This window comes from Bubalus bubalis, chromosome 24 (genome assembly GCF_019923935.1).
Source record: "Bubalus bubalis isolate 160015118507 breed Murrah chromosome 24, NDDB_SH_1, whole genome shotgun sequence".
Classification (NCBI taxonomy): Eukaryota; Metazoa; Chordata; class Mammalia; order Artiodactyla; family Bovidae; genus Bubalus; species Bubalus bubalis.
The window spans coordinates 23,222,018-23,244,150 of record NC_059180.1 but is presented as its reverse complement, the minus strand read 5'-3'; the positions used below and the strand labels follow the sequence as shown (position 1 = coordinate 23,244,150).

General features: G+C 40.7%; 2 protein-coding genes across 5 annotated transcripts in view; one reads left to right on the top strand and one right to left on the bottom strand.

Annotated features, from left to right (window-relative positions):
- Nucleotides 1-5,893: 5,893 nt before the first annotated feature.
- ZP2 (zona pellucida glycoprotein 2) lies at nucleotides 5,894-17,737 on the bottom strand. 2 transcript variants are annotated; one of them, XM_025274860.3, is made up of 18 exons: nucleotides 17,583-17,737; nucleotides 17,411-17,487; nucleotides 16,490-16,573; nucleotides 15,977-16,071; nucleotides 14,093-14,245; nucleotides 13,338-13,379; nucleotides 13,034-13,198; nucleotides 12,205-12,301; nucleotides 11,935-12,116; nucleotides 11,129-11,255; nucleotides 10,148-10,335; nucleotides 9,973-10,064; nucleotides 9,753-9,877; nucleotides 9,409-9,598; nucleotides 7,732-7,867; nucleotides 7,561-7,657; nucleotides 7,070-7,171; nucleotides 5,894-6,088 (listed from the first exon to the last, which is right to left on the bottom strand). In XM_025274860.3, the coding sequence occupies exons 1-18, from the start codon at nucleotides 17,642-17,644 to the stop codon at nucleotides 5,943-5,945; spliced, it is 2,160 nt and encodes a 719-aa protein (XP_025130645.3). In that variant the 5' UTR covers nucleotides 17,645-17,737; the 3' UTR covers nucleotides 5,894-5,942. The 2 variants fall into 2 exon arrangements, with proteins under 2 accessions (XP_025130645.3, XP_044791512.2); XM_044935577.2 differs by having other exon boundaries at nucleotides 7,070-7,153.
- A 1,606-nt stretch (nucleotides 17,738-19,343) lies between these two features.
- ANKS4B (ankyrin repeat and sterile alpha motif domain containing 4B) overlaps nucleotides 19,344-22,133 on the top strand; it is a 35,391-nt gene continuing 32,601 nt past the window's right edge. Inside the window, exon 1 of one of the 3 annotated variants that reach the window (XM_025274602.3) lies at nucleotides 19,344-19,380. The gene's annotated coding sequence lies outside the window, so the exon portion shown is untranslated. Of the gene's footprint in view, nucleotides 19,381-19,559; nucleotides 19,978-22,133 lie in introns of those variants that run through there. The other 2 variants (XM_044935578.2, XM_044935579.2) reach the window with 2 other exon arrangements.

Here is a 22,133-nt window from a genome sequence, read left to right as displayed (position 1 = left end):
CACACAGAAATCCCTTGCATTCCTATACACTAATAATGAGAAAACAGAAAGAGAAATTAAGGAAACAATTCCATTCACCATTGCAACGGAAAGAATAAAATACTTAGGAATATATCTACCTAAAGAATCTAAAGACCTATATATAGAAAACTATAAAACACTGGTGAAAGAAATCAAAGAGGACACTAACAGATGGAGAAATATACCATGTTCATGGATTGGAAGAATCAATATAGTGAAAATGAGTATACTAACCAAAGCAATCTATAGATTCAATGCAATCCCTATCAAGCTACCAACAGCATTCTGCACAGAGCTAGAACAAATAATTTCACAATTTGTATGGAAAAACAAAAAACCTCGAATAGCCAAAGCGATCTTGAGAAAGAAGAATGAAACTGGAGGAATCAACCTACCTGACTTCAGGCTCTACTACAAAGCCACAGTTATCAAGACAGTATGGTACTGGCACAAAGACAGAAATATAGATCAATGGAACAAAATAGGAAGCCCAGAGATAAATCCACGCACATATGGACACCTTATCTTTGACAAAGGAGGCAAGAATATACAATGGATTAAAGACAATCTCTTTAACAAGTGGTGCTGGGAAATCTGGTCAACCACTTGTAAAAGAATGAAACTAGAACACTTTCTAACACCATACACAAAAATAAACTCAAAATGGATTAAAGATCTAAACGTAAGACCAGAAACTATAAAACTCCTAGAGGAGAACATAGGCAAAACACTCTCTGACATACATCACAGCAGGATCCTCTATGACCCACCTCCCAGAATATTGGAAATAAAAGCAAAAATAAACAAATGGGACCTAATTAACCTTAAAAGCTTCTGCACATCAAAGGAAACTATTAGCAAGGTGAAAAGACAGCCTTCAGAATGGGAGAAGATAATAGCAAATGAAGCAACTGACAAACAACTAATCTCGAGAATATACAAGCAACTCCTACAGCTCAACTCCAGAAAAATAAATGACCCAATCAAAAAATGGGCCAAAGAACTAAATAGACATTTCTCCAAAGAAGACATACAGATGGCTAACAAACATATGAAAAGATGCTCAACATCACTCATTATCAGAGAAATGCAAATCAAAACCACTATGAGGTACCATTTCACACCAGTCAGAATGGCTGCAATCCAAAAGTCTACAAGTAATAAATGCTGGAGAGGGTGTGGAGAAAAGGGAACCCTCTTCCACTGTTGGTGGGAATGCAAACTAGTACAGCCACTATGGAGAAGAGTGTGGAGATTCCTTAAAAAACTGGAAATAGACCTGCCTTATGATCCAGCAATCCCACTGCTGGGCATACACACTGAGGAATCCAGAAGGGAAAGAGACACGAGTACCCCAATGTTCATCGCAGCACTGTTTATAATAGCCAGGACATGGAAGCAACCTAGATGTCCATCAGCAGATGAATGGATAAGAAAGCAGTGGTACATATACACAATGGAGTATTACTCAGCCATTAAAAAGAATACATTTGAATCAGTTCTAATGAGGTGGATGAAACTGGAGCCTATTATACAGAGTGAAGTAAGCCAGAAAGAAAAACACCAATACAGTATACTAACGCATATATATGGAATTTAGAAAGATGGTAACAATAACCCTGTGTACGAGACAGCAAAACAGACACTGATGTATAGAACAGTCTTATGGACTCTGTGGGAGAGGGAGAGGGTGGGAAGATTTGGGAGAATGGCATTGAAACATGTAAAATATCATGTATGAAATGAGTTGCCAGTCCAGGTTCGATGCACGATACTGGATGCTTGGGGCTGGTGCACTGGGACGACCCAGAGGGATGGCATGGGGAGGGAGGAGGGAGGAGGGTTCAGGATGGGGAACACATGTATACCTGTGGCGGATTCATTTTTATATTTGGCAAAACTAATACAGTTATGTAAAGTTTAAAAATAAAATAAAATTTAAATAAAGATTAAAAAAATAATAAAATAAAATATTCATTGTTATTAAAAAAAAAAAAAGAAAGTGAAAGAGGAGAGTGAAAAAGTTGGCTTAAAGCTCAACATTCAGAAAACTAAGATCATGGCATCCAGTCCCATCACTTCATGGCAAATAGATGGGGAAACAGTAGAAACAGTGGTTGACTTTATTTTGGGGGGCTCCAAAATGGTGATTTCAGCCATGAAATTAAAAGATGCTTACTCTTTGGAAGGAAAGTTATGACCAACCTAGACAGCATATTAAAAAACAGAGACATTACTTTGACAACAAAGGTCCATCTCATCAAGGCTATGGTTTTTCCAGTAGTCATGTATGGATGTGAGAGTTGGACTATAAAGAAAGCTGAGTGCTGAAGAATTGATGCTTTTGAATTGTGGTGTTGGAGAAGACTCTTGAGAGTCCCTTGGACTGCACGGAGATCCAATCAGTCCATCCTAAAGGAGATCAGTCCTGAATGTTCATCGGAAGGACTGATGTTGAAGCTGAAACTCCAATACTTTGGCCACCTGATGCAAAGAGCTGACTCATTAGAAAAGACACTGATGCTGGGAAAGATTGAAGGCAGAAGGAGAAGGGGATGATAGATGATGAGATGGTTGGATGGCATCACGGACTTAATGGAGATGAGTTTGAGTAGACTCTGGGAGTTGGTGATGGAGAGGGGGGCCTGGCGTGCTGTGTTCCATGAGGTTGCAAAGAGTTGGACACAACTGAGTGAATTGAACTGAACCCAGGCAAAGACTTTTGCATGGTCAATGAAGCCCAAGTAGATGATTTTTTTTAGAGTTCCCTTGGTTTTTTTATGATTCGATGCATGTTGGCAATTTGATCTCTGGTTCCTCTTCTTTGTCTAAATCCAGCTTGTACATCTGGAAGTTTTTGGTATACACATACTGCTGAAGCCTAGCTTGAAGGATTTTGAGCATTTCCTTGCTAGAATGTGAAATGAGTGCAATGTACAGTAGTTTAAACATTCTTTGGCATTGCCTTTCTTTGGGATTGGGATGAAAACTGATCTTTTCAAGTCCTGTGACTACTGCCAAGTTTTCCAAATTTGTTGGCTTATGAGTGCTGCACTTTAACAGCATCATCCTTTTAGGATCTGAATTAGCTCAGATGGAGTTCCATCACGTTCACTAGCTTTTTTGATCATGATGTACAATCCTTTTAATCTGTTCTTGGATTCTATTTGATAGAATTTTGTTGAGGATTTTTGCATCTGTGTTCATCAGTGATATTGGCCTATAATTTTCTTTTCCTGTGGCATCTTTTTCTGGTTTTTGTATCAGGGTGATGTTGGCCTTGTAGAATGAGTTTGGAAGTTTTCCTTCTTCTTCAACTTTCTGGAAGAGTTTGATCAGGATAGGTGTTAGCTTTTTTCTAAAATTTAGTAGAATTTGACTGTGAAACCATCTGACTCTAGGTTTTTGTTTGGAAATTTTTTTATTACAGTTTTGATTTCTATGCTTGTGATTGGTCTATTCTTATTTTCTTTCTTTCTGTTTCCATTTGGAAGGTTATACTTTTCTAAGAAGTTATCCATTTCTTCCAGTTGTCCATTTTATTGGTATAGCTGTTCATAGTAGTCTCTGATGAGCCTTTGTACTTCTGTTTTCTGTTGTAACTTCTCCTTTTTCATTTCTAATTTTATTGTTTTCAGTCTTCCTTTTATCTTGATGACTCTGGCTAATGGTTTGTCATTTTGTTCAACTTCTCAAAGAACTAGCTTTTGGTTTTATTGATCTTTGTTATTGTCTCCTTCCTCTCTTTTTCATTTGCTTCTCTCTGATATTTACGCTTTGCTTCTACTGTTTTTTTTTTTTTATGAGAACATGACTTTAAGCAACTGTTAATTATACTTGTTTCAGGCTACCATGGCAACACATATTCATTCCAGCAGCTGCTCTATAGCCTGCTTGGCTTTCTTCTCTCAGATTTCTGCCTTTGCAAAAATATCAGAACCAACCTGCCCTGGGGCAGCCTTCAGGCCCAGATCACTTTGATTCTGGCCTGTGACACAAATAGACCATCTTGGGGATACAAGGCTCCTGTTCCATTATGAATATACTCTGATACCTTAGACAGATTTGTTAGGGCTCAAGTTGTTCATCTGTAAAATGTGCATTTCTAGCAAAGTGTTTTACAAGTTGTGAGTAGCAGCTCCTTAGAAAGTGCACTAGTTTCCTGTTGTTGCTGTAACAAATTAGTACAAAGTAATGGTTTGAAATGAGTCATTTTATATCCTTGGGATTCACAGTCCAAAATGGGGCAATAGGACTGTGATCTTCTGGAGATTCTAGGCCAGAATCCATTTCTTTGTCATTCCCAGCCATGTTAGGCATCTCACATTCCTTGGTTTGTGGACAATATCCTTCTAACTTCTGCTTCCCCTGGTACATCTTTTCTGACTCTAATGTCTGTGTTACAGGGAACCTTGTGATTGAGCGCATTTGGATAACCTTCCTCTGTCAAGACTCTTAACCACACCAGCGAAGTCCTTTTGGGAGCATGACTGGGTAACAACATTCAGTTTCTGGTGATTAGGATGTGGACATGTTGGGGGGGGGTGGTCATTATTCAGCCTATTATATGAGATCTGGAAGCCATTTAAGTAGCCAGCAGTTTTTAAATGCCATTTTAAGAAGTTCATGCAGCACATGCAACATTTGTGATTCTAATATGGAACACTAACACGATGTAGCCACAGGGAAGTTTGAATCCAAGACCATTTGTTTTTATCAGTGACAGACTAATGCCTTATTCTCTTATAAAGCACTGTCCAAAAACAGTCTTCATAAGAACTTGAGTTTTGACCTTATTACTCTAGGAAGACAAGACTTTTTGTACAATATATCAGTGTAATGGTTTCCTTCCCTATACCAGGGTTGAATTTTATCATCTAACTCTTAAAAGGAGTTAGAATCAAAGGCTCTGTTGTACAAAAGGCAGAAGATTCATCATTAAAGACCTACAGTATCACAAGATGACCAAGTATATATAATATTCTTTCAAGGTTTTGAAAAACCCAGGAGTATGACAAGTCACAATTGAAGGGTCAAGTCCAAACACTAAAGATGTTTATATTTCTATTTATGTCCACTATGTACAGAGATTTGGAGGCTGTACAACTTTTCATAGCACAGATTCTGGCTTAGATCAGACTTTTTTCTAGTTGAAGGATACAAGTTAATGTCTATATTAGAGCTACAGTGTGAGGCAGACTAGTCATTTTGACATAATTACAGCCTAGTTAAGAGGGGTAGCCTCAAAAGAAAGTAATAGTTGAGTACCCGGTAAAAAGCAGCTCTCCAGGCTCAGCTATGAGGCTCATGTTCAGCTGTGTAGTTTTAATGATACAAGGAATGTTGTAATTGCTCTTAATGAAGCTAGAATCTTCCTTTCCATCCCCCAAAGAGAGTGCAGGCCTTTAATTAGACTGGGAATGCATGGGAAAATAACTGAATCCCTTAAGTTCTCAGGGAAGTTGTCTACTCATTGGAAAGAGCAATTTGAGTTAGGAAATACTACTTTAAGTATGATACTAGATTACTTCCTTGGGAATACCCAGCTTCCTTTCCTTTTTAGAGAACGGAAGTTATTCCAGTGATTAGGAGTGACTTGCCCTCATCTTGTATATATGAACGGAGAGGTAAAAGACATTCAGGTCATCTAAATGTACCCCTAGAGGCGAACTGTCACTAAGTCCCATTATTGAATTCTCTGGCACTGCCAGTTTTGGGGGTAGAGGGCAGAAAAAGCTGGTGACAGGAAGCAATTAAGTCAGGAATACCCTTATTCACATCCACACAGAACAAAGCCTTTCAAGAGGACTGTGGAAAGGTACTATAGTCTCTAAAGAAAAATGATTGCAAGAAAGAGTCCTTGAAGTCCATCTAAATTTAAGAAACAAGAGGCTTACTTCCACATTTTATTGAAAATCCAATTAGTGGTTTAGCATTGTGATTCTTTTCTTGCGCAGGTAGCTGATTAGGCTTAGAGTTGCCACAACACCTGCTAAGGCAACTACAGCAACCATAGTTTTAAAAGCAGCATATCCAGTAGTCTCATGCCCTTTAGAATCCACAGCATCTGGGAAGGAAACAGACATTCAAGTCTTAAGATCACTTACACTTAGTTTAAGCTGAAGCTTTACAATTAAAGTTACCCAGAGAAGGAAGTGAAAATAAGCTTCAAAGGGCTCACTTGGGAACTTGCAAAAGAGTGTAGTCTTTCCCCTCAAGCCAGCCTCCTCCTCGCCGTACTCCACTCCCACGGTTGTTCCCACTTCCTACTTGCTTTCACGCAGATCAGATGGGCTAACACCTGGAATGATCTCATTCCCAGCTTGTTTAACATTCTGGCACTGATATATATGGTGAGTTGTCCCAAGTGCATGATTTCTTGCTGTTAGTAGCTAGTGATTTAAGTGAGTTTAATTTCAAGTTCTAGGCCTAAAATTAAGACTATCTGGGATGAAGATATATTAACATAATCTAGTAAAGACTAAAGTTTTGTAATAGCAAGCACACATCTTCTTAAAGCTTGAAATTCTTCTATGGTAGGCCCAATATTTGAGGACCAAGATTTAAGGATTCTAATGTATCATTAGTGACAAAATTGGAATTTTTTAAGTTATTAACAGTGAGGACTCTGACAGTAGGTAGACTAAATGATCCTTCTTGTGGGAAAGGGGTTCTGGGAATGGTACACAGACCTAACAGAACCTGTTGCTGGGAAGAGATGCATTCTCTTGAGTAATCATAAGCACTTGGTATCTGTGGGCTCCCCTGGCGGCATTAATAGTAAAGTATCCACCTGCCAATGCAGGAGACACAAGAGATGCAGGTTCGATCCCTGGGTCAGGAAGATCCCCTGGAGTTGGAAATGGCACCCCACTCCAGTATTCTTGCCTGAAATATTCCATGGGCAGGGGAGCCTGGTGGGCTACAGTCCATGTGGCCACAACGAGTTGAACACGACTGAGCACACATATGTTATCTGTGCACAGTTAAGTCTAACATAAAACCAAGAGCTTCAGTTAAAGAAATACCCAAGGCTTTAAATCCATACCTCTGAATGAAGAGCCATCTGACAACAGGAGGATGGGGCCCGGGAGACTCACTATCATCTTCTCTTTCTCAGTGGCCCCTGTGGCTGCAGACAGTTTGACCTCTGGGTTAACGAGAAGTGGTGAGAAGTGTTTTGAGGGTACACCTGCTCTGTATGGACTTCCTGCTCTATGCAATTTTGCCTCCCTTCACAGGAGAGCACATACACCTTACTGTAAGAGCAGGATGAATTATCAGAATATCAGAAGACAAAGTTCAGAGTCTACCTAGACTCAGGAAGAACAACTTTTGGGGGGTCTCAAGAGATCAGGCTACAGTTTATGTGCAAACACAAACTTGTTCATGAGACTGATTGTGAACCTGTCCATCACAGACTCCCAGGTTGCTTGGGCTCTTGGACTAGATGAAAAACAAAGCCCTCATTCCTAAATTCCGAAAGGATCAGGCTTGCTTTAAGTAAACTCATATTAAATGAAGACTTGAGAATTTTACCTCGCCTGCTTCTGGATGACACAAGGCAAGATGCAGAACACAGGGGGAAGTTAGAAGAAAGTTGATCGCAGATTAAGGCGCTGCAGTGGAAGTAGACCTGGAGAGGAGACAAGAGTTGAGTGGAACTGATGTCTCAGTCAACCTGTCCCAGGTAACTAGTTAATCACTTACCAAGTGAGAGAACACTGGGTCCTCTGACACAAAGGCAAAGGTCTTCACATCAAACCTCTGATAGTGATTAGGATAGGCCACCGAGTAGCCAACCGGATGGAAGGTGGTTCTGTGGTTGTCCAAGTTGTATTCACAGCTGGAAGGTATATTTCAGGGTGGGACATCAGCTGAATTCACCTCAGACTCAAGTGTTTGCTCAAATTCAGTCATGTGTAACACCCTCAAGACTATTGCTATAGCTTCTACCTGTGCTGTGCTGTGCTTAGTCGCTCAGTCGTGTCAGACTGTATCCCACCAGGCTCCTCTGTCCATGGGGATTCTCCAGGCAAAAACACTAAGTGGGTTGCCATGCCCTCCTTTAGACCTTCTGCCTGTACTTTTAGTTTATTTCATATACCCGACTTGACTATCCAACAGTATCCATGAAGTCATAAGTTACTTGTGCTAGGTTTTCTTCTACTTTGTGTTAAGTGTCAATAACTATTTGTATTCCAGCTAAACTCATCAAGAATTATGTAGCTCTTCAGATGACAATGGCTTAATTCTTATGAATCTGAGTATTATGTCCCAGGCAGTTAGTCTATGTTGCTGATAAAAAAAGGGTAGAGCACTCCTGCCATTTTTTATTTTAAATGCTAGCAGAGGGTTGTAGCTTCCTGTGTCCAGCTCTTTGGGACCCTAAGGACTGTAGCCCACCAGGCTCCTCTGTATGTATTTCAGGCAAGAGAACTGGAGTGGGTTGCCATTCCCTCCCCCAGGGGATCTTCCCCAACCCAGGGATCGAACCCAGGTCTCCTGAGGATCATACATTGCAGGTGGATTCCTTACAACTGAGTAACTGGGGAAGTCCATTCATGTCCTATCACTAAATATTACTTTGGGCTAGTTATTTAAGTAGTAAGCTTGGGTTTCTTTATAAAGTGAGAGGGCTAGTGTCCCTCACAGAGTGTTGTGGTTTAGACAATGCATCTGGAGTACAGAGCACTGTTTTTTGGCACATGGTAGTTATTCAATGGGCTTCTCTGGTGGCTCAGATGGTAAAGAATCTGTGTGCAATGAGGGACACCTGGGTTTGATGCCTGGGTCGGGAAGATCCCCTGGAGAAGGGAATGGCAGCCCCCTCCAGTGTTCTTACCTGGAGAACTCCATGGACAGAGAAGCCTGGTGGGCTATATACCCCATGGGATCACAGACAGCTGGACACGATTAAGTGACACACACACGTTCAATGCACCTTCCTCAGGTGGTTCAGTGGTAAAGAATCTGCCTGGCAATGGAGCTGGGAAGATCCCCTGGAGGAAGAAATGGCAACCCACTCCAGTATTCTTGCCTGGAAAATCCCATGGGCAGAAGAGCCCAGTAGGTCAAAAGGGGTCACAAAGAATTAGACACGACTTATCAATAAGCAAAAAAGTTATTCAATAAATAGGAACTAGAAATCTATTCTCTTTCCAGATGTTAAGAGTATTAAAGTCATTATTTCCTTGGGAAGGATCCTTTTAGATTCAAGGGTAACAAGAAAGACAGGAGTCAACTTATTAGACTGAGGACTGGTTGGTAAGAAATAACAAAAATCAGGGCCTTTGATATAGTGCTCCTCTCAAGCCCATAGAGCATTTTATTAATTTTTTACTGGCAGTTTGATTAGCTGGACTACCTTATGTGGAGAATACATACCCATCTACAATAATATTCCACTGAGGGAGAGAGGCTGGGTCCATGGTGGATGTTGCCCAGCAATCATCTAAGATCAACTTGATGTTGGGGTCAGTCCTGTTTAGGACTCTCACTTCTAAGTAAATTGGTTGGCGGAGGTATCTCACCACAGGATAGTCCTTGTCCCTGTATGGTTGCAGGTAGGAATTATCTGCAATGGAGTAGAAAATATTCTGGTACTCAAGTAGTTGATGGTTGCAACAGAAGCTTAAGCATCGCTACTACTCTAGTCTGGTGCAAAGTTCATTTTAGGAATGAGTCTCCTGAAAGTTTTTAAGCAGATTTTTTAGGTTATAATGTCTCACCTGGGTAGGTTTGCAGGGTCAAGGCAAGTGGACCTGGCTTCACTGAGGCTACTGGAGGAGGAAGGCTTTCGACGTTGGTATTTATTAGCATGTTACTGCTGCTATAATAGCACCTCACCGTCATTCTGTAAGAGTGGGTAGGTGGGGGTGTTGAGAATTTTAGGTTAAAAGACTGCTCGAGTTTATCACTTAAAAAAGTTAAGCAGCAATTGCGTCACACCTGAACTCACTATCTCTGGAAATTGTGCTTGAAGGAAGATCCGCCCAGAGAGCATGTATTTCATTTTCATAGATGACTTTGCCATTGTCAAACTTAAAGGTTAGAGAAAGTGGTTAGTTATCTCAAAGGTAAGTCTTAATCTCTTGCTATGTGCCAATACTAATCTTATACTAACCTTATGTCTTGTTCCACATCCATTCAGGGGTATGTGAAACTTCACCAGTCCTTGAAATGGAGCTTTAAAGGTTGGCTGGCAGGAGGAGTCTCCCACCCTAAGAGTGTCCAAGTTGAGAGCTGGTTTTGTTTGATGGCGGTAGACCTCGACATCCATAAACCCATCTTGAGTACACAGCTCCCCTGAAACTATATAGTGGAGGGAGTTTAAAAAATGTGTGCTATGTGACTATTGTCATTACTAGTTTGAAATGAAATGAAGTTTGGATTTTCATCAGGAGGCAACAGAATTTGTCTTAAGTCTGCTTGGGAAAATAACTTGACAAGCAGCTTGCATTACAAGGGAGACCCCAAGGTACCTAGACGGCAGTGAGGCTTGCTCTAAGGGTTTTTCATCCAAAGGAAGAAGGAGCAGGAGACATGGGAAGAGGCACCAAGTGGGGTAAGAAAGCCATGATGAAACCCTGACGTGGCTTAAAGTGTAGTGCCTGTGTCCTAAAGTCCCTTCTTTCAAGACTCACAGATCTTGGTTTGAGGGGAAGTTGAAGCAACAACTAATTTTTTCTATTTGACTTGACCTGATACAAATAAAAAGGAGCACAGAGGCAATAGTAAACAAGGGCAAATACTGACTTCCATGTTCTTTGAGGAATTTAAGAGTTTGGGGAAATACTCATAGTCCCTCTAGTTTCAGATTTGAGGCAATCTTACTTAGATGGTGGGCTCAGACTTCTAACATGAAGCATAACCAGGTTACTTAGAAACATTAAACAGTTGTGAAACCTTCCTGTATGTGTATTTTGGAAGTGTTGTCTTCCTTAGATTCCTATCATAGCAGCTTAGACTGCTATTTGTGGTCTAACCAGTCTTCCATTTCCGTAAAGTATAAGCAGCACCGAGTTTGAACTTCTGTACACTTTCCCCCATGTAAGAGCTAAGAGAGAATGTAGAATGCAGAACTATTCAAGAAAATGATCTTTACCTATAGAAACTGTTGTCTCGCAGACACACTCAGGATAAATCACCATGGATACCGTCTCCAGTTGAGTATAAAACGTCAGCTTGAGTGAAGCTAAGTAGAACTGATAGGGTAGGCATTTTTCAGAGAACTGAAATGGAAGAATGTCAGTTAGCAGCCACAGCCTGTTGAGCAGGCAGATAGGAAGGAAGTACGCTGAAATCTGCAAGGCACACTCCGGACTGAATATGGTTTTCCTTTAAACCAGAGCAAGAGATCACATCACTTCTCCAGACGGGATTCTTCCTGAGGCAGGAAATTTCTCTAAGTTCATGCCCTCAAGTACCCAGCACTGCATGCTCTTTGTACTAGACATTGAAATTTGATCTGTTAATTCAGTCTCCAAAGAGCTGAGTACCTTGCATATCCAGGAGTTATAAAATGTTATTGCAACATATACACCAACATAAGATTATTCTGTGTCCCTGGCAATTGCATCAGTCAAGACTGGCTTCACTGAGGATAGCAGGGGACACTAGTTTGGCTCCAATTGCCCTGTTTTAAATAGGCCATGAGAGGTTCATCATTAGATGCTTAATTGGAGTTTGTACTACAGTGAACAAAAACACTTAAGGAAAACTTCCATTGAAGTTGAAAAAGACTTGGTGTTTGAGAGTGAATTTCAGTTACTTGAGAATTACTTATGCAAGCTGTTCAAATGAGGCCTCCAAAAGTTTTGAATTTTTTTTTAATACTAGCATTTAGAATTTATGGATAAGTCAGCAGCCAAATCACAATGGCCTAAAAGGCTAGGGTTCAATGGAACGTACTTTTGTTTTGAGGAGAGTTTTGCTGAAATGCAACCTGAGGCCATTTGCTATTTCCATAACAATCCCGCTGTTGTGCAACTGGTTCACAGCAATATTCTTATTTTCAAAGCTCACAGATTTTAACTTTCCAGGAAATTCTGGTATGGTGAGAGTCATGTGTGTGGCATTACAGGTCACAGGATCTAGAAGGAAATGACAGAATGGTCAGCTTTGATTAAGCCCTTAGAACAAGGTCTTCCACAACTGGACTTGCCCTTTCCTCGGCCTTACCTGACGCACAGATGAGTCGTGATGATAAGATGATCGTCTGCCCGGGAGATACATGCGTAAGCTTCAGAGGCACCATGTACAGATGGCTGTTACCTTGCTGAAGAGAGGCATTTTCAAAGACATTGGTTTACCTGAGTTACTTGAATTTTTGACCAATGCTAGAAACAGTCAGGGCAAACATTCAACTATTGGGCGCCATCCTGGCCCAAGTAGAGTTCAGGTATTTCACTCTATGGTTGTTCTGCAGGTGAACAACTAGTTCTAGTTTTAAAATCTTAAACTTGATAACATCTGGCAAGGTGGTTTCTACTCATGACCTGTAGCTGATCATTTCTAAGCAGTTAAGAGCTCTTGTTTTATGACTCTCTTATGGTATCAGCATTCAGAGAGAATGTTTAAGATTCAGCAGTTTGTTTATACTCAATGTAAAACAGTACTGTTAAGATGGCTGATGTTTGAACATGTAGGTGCCAAGACCTGTTCTAAGTACTTTGGCACAGTAACCGATTTAATGTAGTATCTTGATTGTTGGTCCCCAAAATGCCAGTACCTACTGTAAACACTAAACGTGGCAATGATAAAACAGAACGCCTTCAGTAGTTTAGCACTACTGTAGCTCCACATGTTTAGTGAATGTAGATCTATGGAGAAGAAAAACTGAAGTAAACATTTTGTTCACCATTGTTATCTCACCATCTTTAGTACTTAGTACAGGACTTGGCTGTTGAATGAGTTATAACCTCAATTTGAGGAAATGATTGAGATTATGCTTGCATTTAGAAATACTGGTCTGAGCCTGGGTGGTGGTACAAACAGATTTCACACCTACCGAGTAGTGAGTCACTCCAGTGGCATGGAACAACACTTGGATGCTCATCTTCTGGTTCTCAATCAGGAGATTATATCCTTGTGTCAGAGCCTCTTGAAGGGTCAGATTTTGGGCTCTTTCACCATCACCAACTGTAACGGTCCATCCCATCTGAGGTTTGGGACCCTAAAGGCAAAAGTTTCATTTAGAGGGCTGGTGCTCACCTTAACTCCAAGACTATTTAATATTTTAACCAGGATTGAAGTTATGCCACCTTTAATATAGAACTTATTTAGGCTTGTAATTTAAAAAATAGTTTTCATACCGCAGTGTCATCAGCCAGGCCAGGAAAAAAGTGAAAGGTAAACTGGAAGGAAAAAAAAGGATGATGTGAAGCTTTGATTTGGAGAAGATCTCTGAAGTCACGTTATCTGATGGTACATGGAAAACACCCAGAGCAACTGCTGTGTGGTTCTTACAGTGTGAGGGCTGGTGTGGGTATGGTAGAAACACAGGACCAGTCAAGAATCCTAGAAGTGCCCTTAGACATTTCCCCATTGAGCTTTTGAGACCTCAATGTAATTGGAAGATCTAAAGCTCCCTTCCAGTTGTACATTGAGACACTAAATCCTGTCAAGCCATGCAGTTCCATCACTTATAATCAAGTATGAATATTTTTGTCCACTGTTGCTATTAGCCATGTGAGACTATAAAGTCCATGAGCACATGACTGGGCTGTTTTTCTCATTTACGATTTCCTAGCATCTGGTATAGGGCCTGGTATATAAATATCCAGTTTGTCAAGCTACCAACTGAATCCTTTTTATTGCCAAAACATGATGTGCTGAGTGCTTATGTCTACCTTCTTAGTTTTTAAAGTCACCCTATGTGGTGTTATTGTCCCCCACTTCAGATTTTAAAAAGGTCTCATTGCAGTTAAGAAATCAGTCCAAAGCCACATAGCAAGTCAGTAGTGAAATACAGGATTGCAATCCTGATCTTGTTCTGAAGTCCAGCTCTCTCTAGACCACATTCCCCCTGGAGTAGCTGGATGAGAAGCAGTCAGGCTGCTTCACTCACAGACATGAAATCCTTTGAGCAGATTGTGGATCCCAAATGCTGATCATGTCTTCCTGCTTGCATAACCGGACAGCTGACGTGATACAAGACAGTCCCTTGTCTATGGGCAGCATTCTCATTCATGAATGTGATGGTCATCTGGTGCTGGCCAAGCTGTATGAAAATGGCATAGTAAGGACAGAGTGTTAGAACTTCAATGAGAAAGGGGATTCCAAAATACCATCTGATTCAGCTGATTAGCAAAACCCTTAAAAGTCAATCAGTACCACAGTTCTAGAAAGTCCCTCATTCCTATACCAGGAGATTCTTTAGCCTCTTTAGATATCCCAGGACTCATTCATTGGCAGAGAACAGTTCCTTGAGTTTTAGGGCTCAGAGTCCAGTTTTTGTTTTCCCTTTACATTCACCCTATGTCCGAGTATCAAGGTCCTATTGGGCTTGCTGCCTCTATCAAAAGATAGAAATACTTCTTGAGCACCTACTTTAGCAGCCATTGTGCTGGGTGCTGTACAGAGCCATTTTGCCATTTCCTCTGGCTCAGGGAATTCTGTCTAAAGCAGTGGTCAAGTAACATTTCTATAAAGTGTTAGTAAATATTTAGACTTTTTAGGCCACGTATGCTTTTAACATTTTTAAAATGCTTAAAAAACTAAAGCCATTCTTAGCTTGATGACCATCACACATAGATCATGGACTGGCTGTGGCCATACACAGGTCATATTCTGCGGACCTTTGTTCTAAAGGAATACAACACTAAGCTCCCTAAAGTTGGGAACGTCCATTTTAGAAGGGAAAGTTCTCTTAATTACTGGAGATCTTCAGTAGATTCAGATGAAGAAGACTTAAGACTTGTAGGATGTACCCTAGACCTATTAAGTCAACTAAGTGAATTCTGCACTTTACAAAGTTCCCTAAGTGATTGTTTGCACATAAAGCCTAAAAAGGACTTAGGCTTCTTTTACTGCTCCTAATAACCCTGATTGGGTAGCACTATTGCTTGACAGTAGAAAATCCTATTTTTCAGCTGCTGCTCACCTTCCAGCATAGAGGTACCAGCACTCCATTTACCTGCACCAAAAGAGCATCCCCTTTTCCATGAGGGGTGTAGATCAAAATAGCTCATGTTTGATCATTTGCTGTGTCTACATACTATGCCTAGTCCTTCATTGTGTCATTTGTCTTTAGATACCTTATGGAAAGATATCATAATCCATTTTCCAGTGGAAAAGTAGAGGCTTAGAAAGGTTAGCTAACTTACTCCAAATCATATATAGATAGTGGCAAAGACAGAAATAAAGCCCAAAGCCTCAATTCAAGGGTAAGCTCAGCATTGGAGTTTTGAGTCTAATGTATCTTTATTGAGAGTTCCTGTATGCCATGGAGGTTATTTGGCAATATTCTTGGCTTGTACCCATCAGATGACCAGTAGCTGCCCTCTCCTTCCTCCCCCAACAGCTGTGGTAAGTGTCTCCAAATGTTGCAGGATGTTCTCTGGGATGACCAAAGAGAAAGATCACCCTGATTGAGAACAACTGCTCTACTCCAAAGCTTTAACTCCTAGGTTGCTGCTGCTGCTGCTAAGTTGCTTCAGTCGTGTCCAACTCTGTGCGACCCCATAGGCAGCAGCCTACCAGGCTCCGCCGCCCCTGGGATTCTCCAGGCAAGAACACTGGAGTGGGTTCTCATTTCCTTCTCCAATGCATGAAAGTGAAAAGTGAAAGTGAAGTCACTCAGTCGTGTCCGACTCTCAGTGATCCCATGGACTGCAGCCTACCAGGATCCTCTGTCCATGGAATTTTCCAGGCAAGAGTACTGGAGTGGGGTGCCATTGCCTTCTCCAAACTCCTAGGTTACTACTTTCCAAATTACTCCTCAATTACTTACCACTCTTTTGGTACAGCTTTCATATGGGGCCTTCAGTGTGAGCTTTTCTGGGTCCAGAACATAAGTGCAGTTCAGCATTTTTAGACCAAGGGAATCTACAGAAACAAGAGCAGCTTTAGAAAGGAGATGGCCAAGATGTATTTATATCTTATATTTCAGTGACAGAGTCAACCAAAGCTACATAAGCAAGACTGCAAATCCATTTCTAAGGTACTTCAATCACTTCTTACTTTTTATTCTCTCAACTGGGATATAACCCAAGCTCTGAGAGATGCTGTGATTTGAAGCTAGACTTTTCTTAGGGAATTCCTAAGATAAGACAGATTTCCAAAGACAGACAAGGTCTTCCACTCTTAGGAGTCACCATGCAGTTCAAGGACCGTGTGACACCATGGGATTTGAGCACCAACTGCTCCAGAATTTGTGTATTCTGCTCACTGGAAAATGGTGATGACTTTGAGCCAAGGGCTTCCTACTAAGTAAGACTTAAATGAGACAATACACCTTACTTACCCACCACAGATGCATGCTGAATCTTGTTGCCAAGAGTTCTTTTAAACTCCACTACCATTCTATTTTCATAGCAAGTGACAGTACCTGAAGAGCAAAGAAAGCACGTGGAGCATCTTTGAACACAGGAGGCATGATTCCTACAGAAGTGTATTGAGGAAACTTTCCTCTCTAACAGGCATCAGGCAGGATGCCAGTTGGGAGAGGCAAAGCTTATTCCCCATCCTGGGGAGCTTACAAGTTGATGGGAATACATAACTACAATGTAAGATACCAAGAACTGTAATGAAGATATCAATTAAATGCCTAGGGCTTTCTATCCAGGAGAAAGCTGGATTCGGGTTAACAAGCATGCATGTGGGAACCAGCCTGGAACCCTGATGGAAATGGAAATAGAAATGGTAGGTCTGTGAAGAATTGGGGAAAAGTTTTGTCTAAAGGTCTTTCAATTATGAAGTTTAAAAGATTCCCTAGGTAACTCCAAGAACACATTTTTGAAGAATAATCTGCCAAATAGCTTGACACTGTGCATCCTTTGGCTCAGGTGCAAATCTTGAGAAACTCCTCATTACAAGTGATTTTGCCTGTTATTGTTGATGCTTTCCTCAAGCATGAGTATGTGTTTGAAGATGACTGCTCCCAAAGATGAGGGCTTGGTAGGTGGTTTGCTGTTCTTCGGGTGCTGTAAAGCTGGAGGCAGTGAGAAAATAGAAGGTAGTGCGTGTGTTTTTCCAAGCTCCTGCATTTAGCTGCAGGGCAAGCTATAGGTTAGCTATGGGAAACCTGAAGTGACTTGATCAAGATAGGCAAAAGAATGACTGGAGATCGTTTAACTCACTTTTGTGTTTTCTGGCCATCTAGGCACCCTAGTTGCAATCCATTTCAAAGATGCTTAAGGGCATTTCCCTCACCCAAGTGGCCTACCTGGGAAGGCAGGATCCAACTGATTAACATCTATTGAGTTCACCGAAGTCAGAAGGGTGAAGGATAGAAAAAATGACCTGTAGGTGCAGGAGGACATGGGGGAGAAAGTTAAAGAGGAGTGAACTTCAGCAGACAAGGCATTATGTCCCCTTCCTTCAGCCCCCAGAATTACCTCCAGTCTGCACGGAACCAGCTTGAGGGTCTCCCGCTGTCTCCTCTCTGACTGCATGCCATGACTGAAGATACCACCAAATCAACCAGGCAGAGGGGCGTGCTGCTCTGGCATTTATAGCAGGAAGCAGGGCTGGTCCCCGCCCTCTCCCCATTGGAGTCACCTGGATCTTCTCTAGCCCTCCCAGCTGAGAGGAAGGAATTTGGGAAGAAGAGCCTTTCCAGAAGGCTTAAAATAAGCAGAGTTTTCCCCTTCCTGGCACTTGCCTTGGTTTTCCACCGGCTGCTCTGCAGCCAATTTAGTTCCTTGAAATTGGGTCAGGTGAATGAATTGGTCCATTTTTCCATAACACTAGGAAAAATTGGATCTTTTGGACAAACTCTTCACAACTCAAATGTAGAGTGAAAGAGTGGGGTGGGATTTTTTTTGGAGGAAAGATCATCTCTTGTTCACACTGTCTTTGAGTAACAAACCTTTCCTTTAAGTTACTCCTGGTCTCCTGGCTATTGTGGATATCACCCTGACAATGTGCATGAAGAAGTACCTTTTAAAAAAGGATGAAACATTATTTTCCCCCAAGTATAGATTTTAATTTTACTTCAGAAAATACAGACAATTAAAGAAGGATATAGAGAAAGGAAAAAATCATCCACTGCAAGTACTTAACTGTGTAACTCTATGGTCTTTCTCTACAAACATCACACTTAAAAAAAAATAACAACCTGGGACTGAAGTATAAGTTATGTTTGTAACCTGCTTTTACTACTTTATATGTCATGGACATTTTCCGTATCAAACATAAAGATCTCCATTACCATTTTTAATGTTGCATAGTATTCAATGTCTAGATAAATCAGTGTTTAGCTGTTCTCTAATGATGGACATTAATATAGCTTCCAATGTTTTCATTATTATAAACAATCTGCTGGACTTGTACATTTCCCTGGTTAACTCCCAGGATAGATTACTAGAAGTAGAAATTCTGGGTCAAAAGGAATAGTGATCTAAATAAGAATGTCATACTGTGTAGGAACTGGAGTTTATAGGTGGGGAATCTGAAGAAACCAACTTGCTCAAGCTTTAACAACTGGGTGTCAGGGCCAGGACCAGACTGAGACACCTTGATGTCTGAAGACCACATTCCATAACAGGTGATAATGCTCAAATGCTGTACAAGTTTGTGGGGTAGCATTTACAATTATTTATTTATGTGTTGCTCTTTATGTCTTTATATGTTAACAATGTTTCTTGAGGACTAATCTTCATTCCCTGTTACAGGTGTCTGAAATATTGTTCGTCAGAGTAGTGGTTTCCTTAACTCCCTTGATCGAAACGTTCACAGCTGGTACTGATGAACCTATCTTCAGGGAGGGAATGGAGACACAAATGTAGAGAATGGACTTGAAGACACAGCAAGGGAAGGAGAGGGTAGGACTATTTGTGAAAGTAGCATTGATATATATACCTACCATGTGTAAAATAGTTAGTGGGGAACTGCTATATGACACAGGAGCCCAGCCTGGCACTCTGTGATGACCTAAAGGGATGGGATGGGTGAGCAGGAGGGAGACTCAAGGGGGAGAGGATATATATATATATATATAGTTATGACCAATTCAGTTTGTTGTATGGCAGAAACCCACAAAACATTGTAAAGTAATCATCCTCCAATTAAAAATTTAAAAATGATCATATGGGGCTCTTTGTTAATATCACAGATTTCTGTGTCCCACCCAGAAGCTGCTGACTCAGACTCTCCAGGGGAGGAAACTGGGGTACTGTACATTTAAGCAATCAGGTGAGTCTTATGATCAGGAAAACTTGGGAAATATCTGAAGGAAGTAGACAAGAAAATGAATGATTGCCAGTGATTAACTTCTTTATGGGAATCAGTTGATTATATTCCAGTGGAATGGAGGAGAGGGAGCAAAATCCAGGATAAGCAGGCTTTTGAAGATAGAGGTGGTGAAAGCATTTAGGTTCTGAGCAGAAGCATGATAGCAATAATTAGTTCTAAGCATACATTCCCAAAAGTGGCACTTTTTCTATAACTGTGAAGGTAATTTGTTACCACAATAGTTAAGACTATGATAAGAAGACCATTGGAGAGATTTGAAGACCATTCCATCCATTAGAGGATGGAATGTAGGGGCAAGATTCAGAGAGACCTATTAAGGTAGTCAGAGAGGTAATAGATTAATGTGTTCCACCTTCCCAGGCCCCACCCTAGACTTGCTTCTCCCAAAGTTACACCTTTTTCTCCAGAGTGTGAGGTGTTGCCTTGGAAAGGGAAGCTCTGCTCAGATCCCTAAACTGGGGGTTCTGCATGATGAAGGGGCAGCACAGAAGCCCTGAGCAGGAGGCATGGAGATAAGGAGGACCACTCTGAGAACTGGTGAGGGTGATGAGGGTGGTGAGCGTGCCAGAGATTAATTTCATTTGCCTTGCCCAACCCAGCCAATGCTGCACTTGGGACAGTCACTGAACAACTAGCTCCAGACTCCCTAAGAATCAATTCTGCATAAGTGCCCAAGGATACAAACGTGTTGGTGCGGTTAACTTTGAGAATGAGGAAGGCATGGCTCTCTGCAATCAAGGAGTGTCTCATTTTACTAGTTAGGAAAACAAACCTTTCCAAAAAGATAGACACTTAATCTTTTACTAAATAAACAGTAGGATCTCTTTCAAAAGTATGTTTTCCACATTCTTTTCAATGAGACGTTTTAAGTGTGTTTATAACTATAAGGTGTTCCTTCTCCTCTTCTGCGAATGCCATGGTCTCTACTTGACGTGAGGCCTCATCTCACCTGCTAATCACTAGGCATTTCTTGAGGAGAGTTTTAAGTTGTCATGCAGAACAACAATGCAGTATTGTTGCCTCCTTTGGGCAGGTGCTCTCTTTATTTTCTGAAATGCTGTTCTTTTAAACAATAGTTTATAATTCTTAATTTCCAATTCTGTTGCCTTACTTTTCACAACTGTAAAAATATTGATTGAAGATGCCCTAATTGTTATTATCAGGAGATGGTTAGATAAACTATGAAAAGCTCTAAAAATACTAAAATATATGAATTCAATGGGGTCTATGACTATTAATACTAAAGACATCCACCATAAATTGGACTATTGGAACTGTATTAGTATGTTTTCATATTTTACTTTAAAAAAGAAAAATGAGAAACACATGTGTTTCCTATCCATTTATCTGTTTATGTGTGAGTATGTAAGTGTGTGTCTGCATTTATTTACCAGAGAGCCAATGAGTCACTTGAGGGAGGAGTCAGTGCAGATATCTAGGCAGTCTGCGCCAATCCAGCTATGCTGGATGTTCACAACTGTTGTCTGTTCTGATTTGTTTGAGCTCTTGCTGTACTGGCTATAAATTACATAATATATCATTCTTGTAACAGAAATAGGGAGATAGGAGTGGTACTTTCTCTTAAATTTCATTCAGTTGATTGAATTGTCTTGCTAATAAATAACAAGGTAAAGTAATTGAAAATTGATAAAAGTAAATCTGATTTGTATATAAGTGATCTGTAAAAGTTATAGAATGAAAGGCCCATGAATTCAAGCTTCATGATATAAAGATATATTGCCCAAGTGAGTGGATTTGATTCATGCAACTTCCAAAGTCCAACTTCTCAATATAAAATGAAGAAAATAAGCCTAAGAGGTTTTTGTGACTTGCCCAAGGTCATATAGAAAGTTAGCAGAGCTCCAGGGAGAAACCAAGTCTTCTGATGCCTACTTCCAGGCTTATTCTAATTCATTATGGTTCTGTGTGTGTGTGTGTGTGTGTGTGTGTGTGTATGAGTGGGTGTTCTAAAACTCCATGCTTCTCTTGCAGTTCACGTAGCTTTAAAAGTACAAGATAGCACTAATTATAATTTAGCTTCAGAAGGTTGTGAAAATCACTCAGTTGTGTCCAACTCTTTGTGACCTCATGGACTATACAATCCATGGAAGTCTCCAGGCCAGAATACTGGAGTGGGTAGCTGTTCCCTTCTCCAGGGGATCTTCCCAACCCAAAGACTGAACCCAGGTCTCCCACATTGCGGGTGGATTCTTTACCAGCTGAGCCACAAGGGAAGCAAATACTGGAGTGGGTAGCCTTTCCCTTCTCCAGGGGATCCTCCCAACCTAGGAATCAGGGATCACCTGCACTGCAGGTGGATTCTTTACCAACTGAACTACCAGGGAAGCCCCATATAATTTAGTGGTATTAGATGAATAAGAAATATAGAATCTTCTATCAGGTAGGCTAATATAGCTTAACATTGCTTTCAAATATAAATATGAATTTAACTTGTAAACATAAGATAGACTATGTTAATGAGAATGTTTTTGAAAAACATATGGTAGCTCCTTTAATTATACAATGTTAATGTCATTTTCACCCTTTGGATCTTTAGCTAGATTGAAATTGAATGAGCTTTGTAACAGAAATGGATTCAGAAGGAAATTGGACAAAGGCATATAAAAGGCTTCATTGATCTGTTACTAGAAAGATAGGGCATCTTAAATGAATGACAGAGAAGGCTCAGAAGT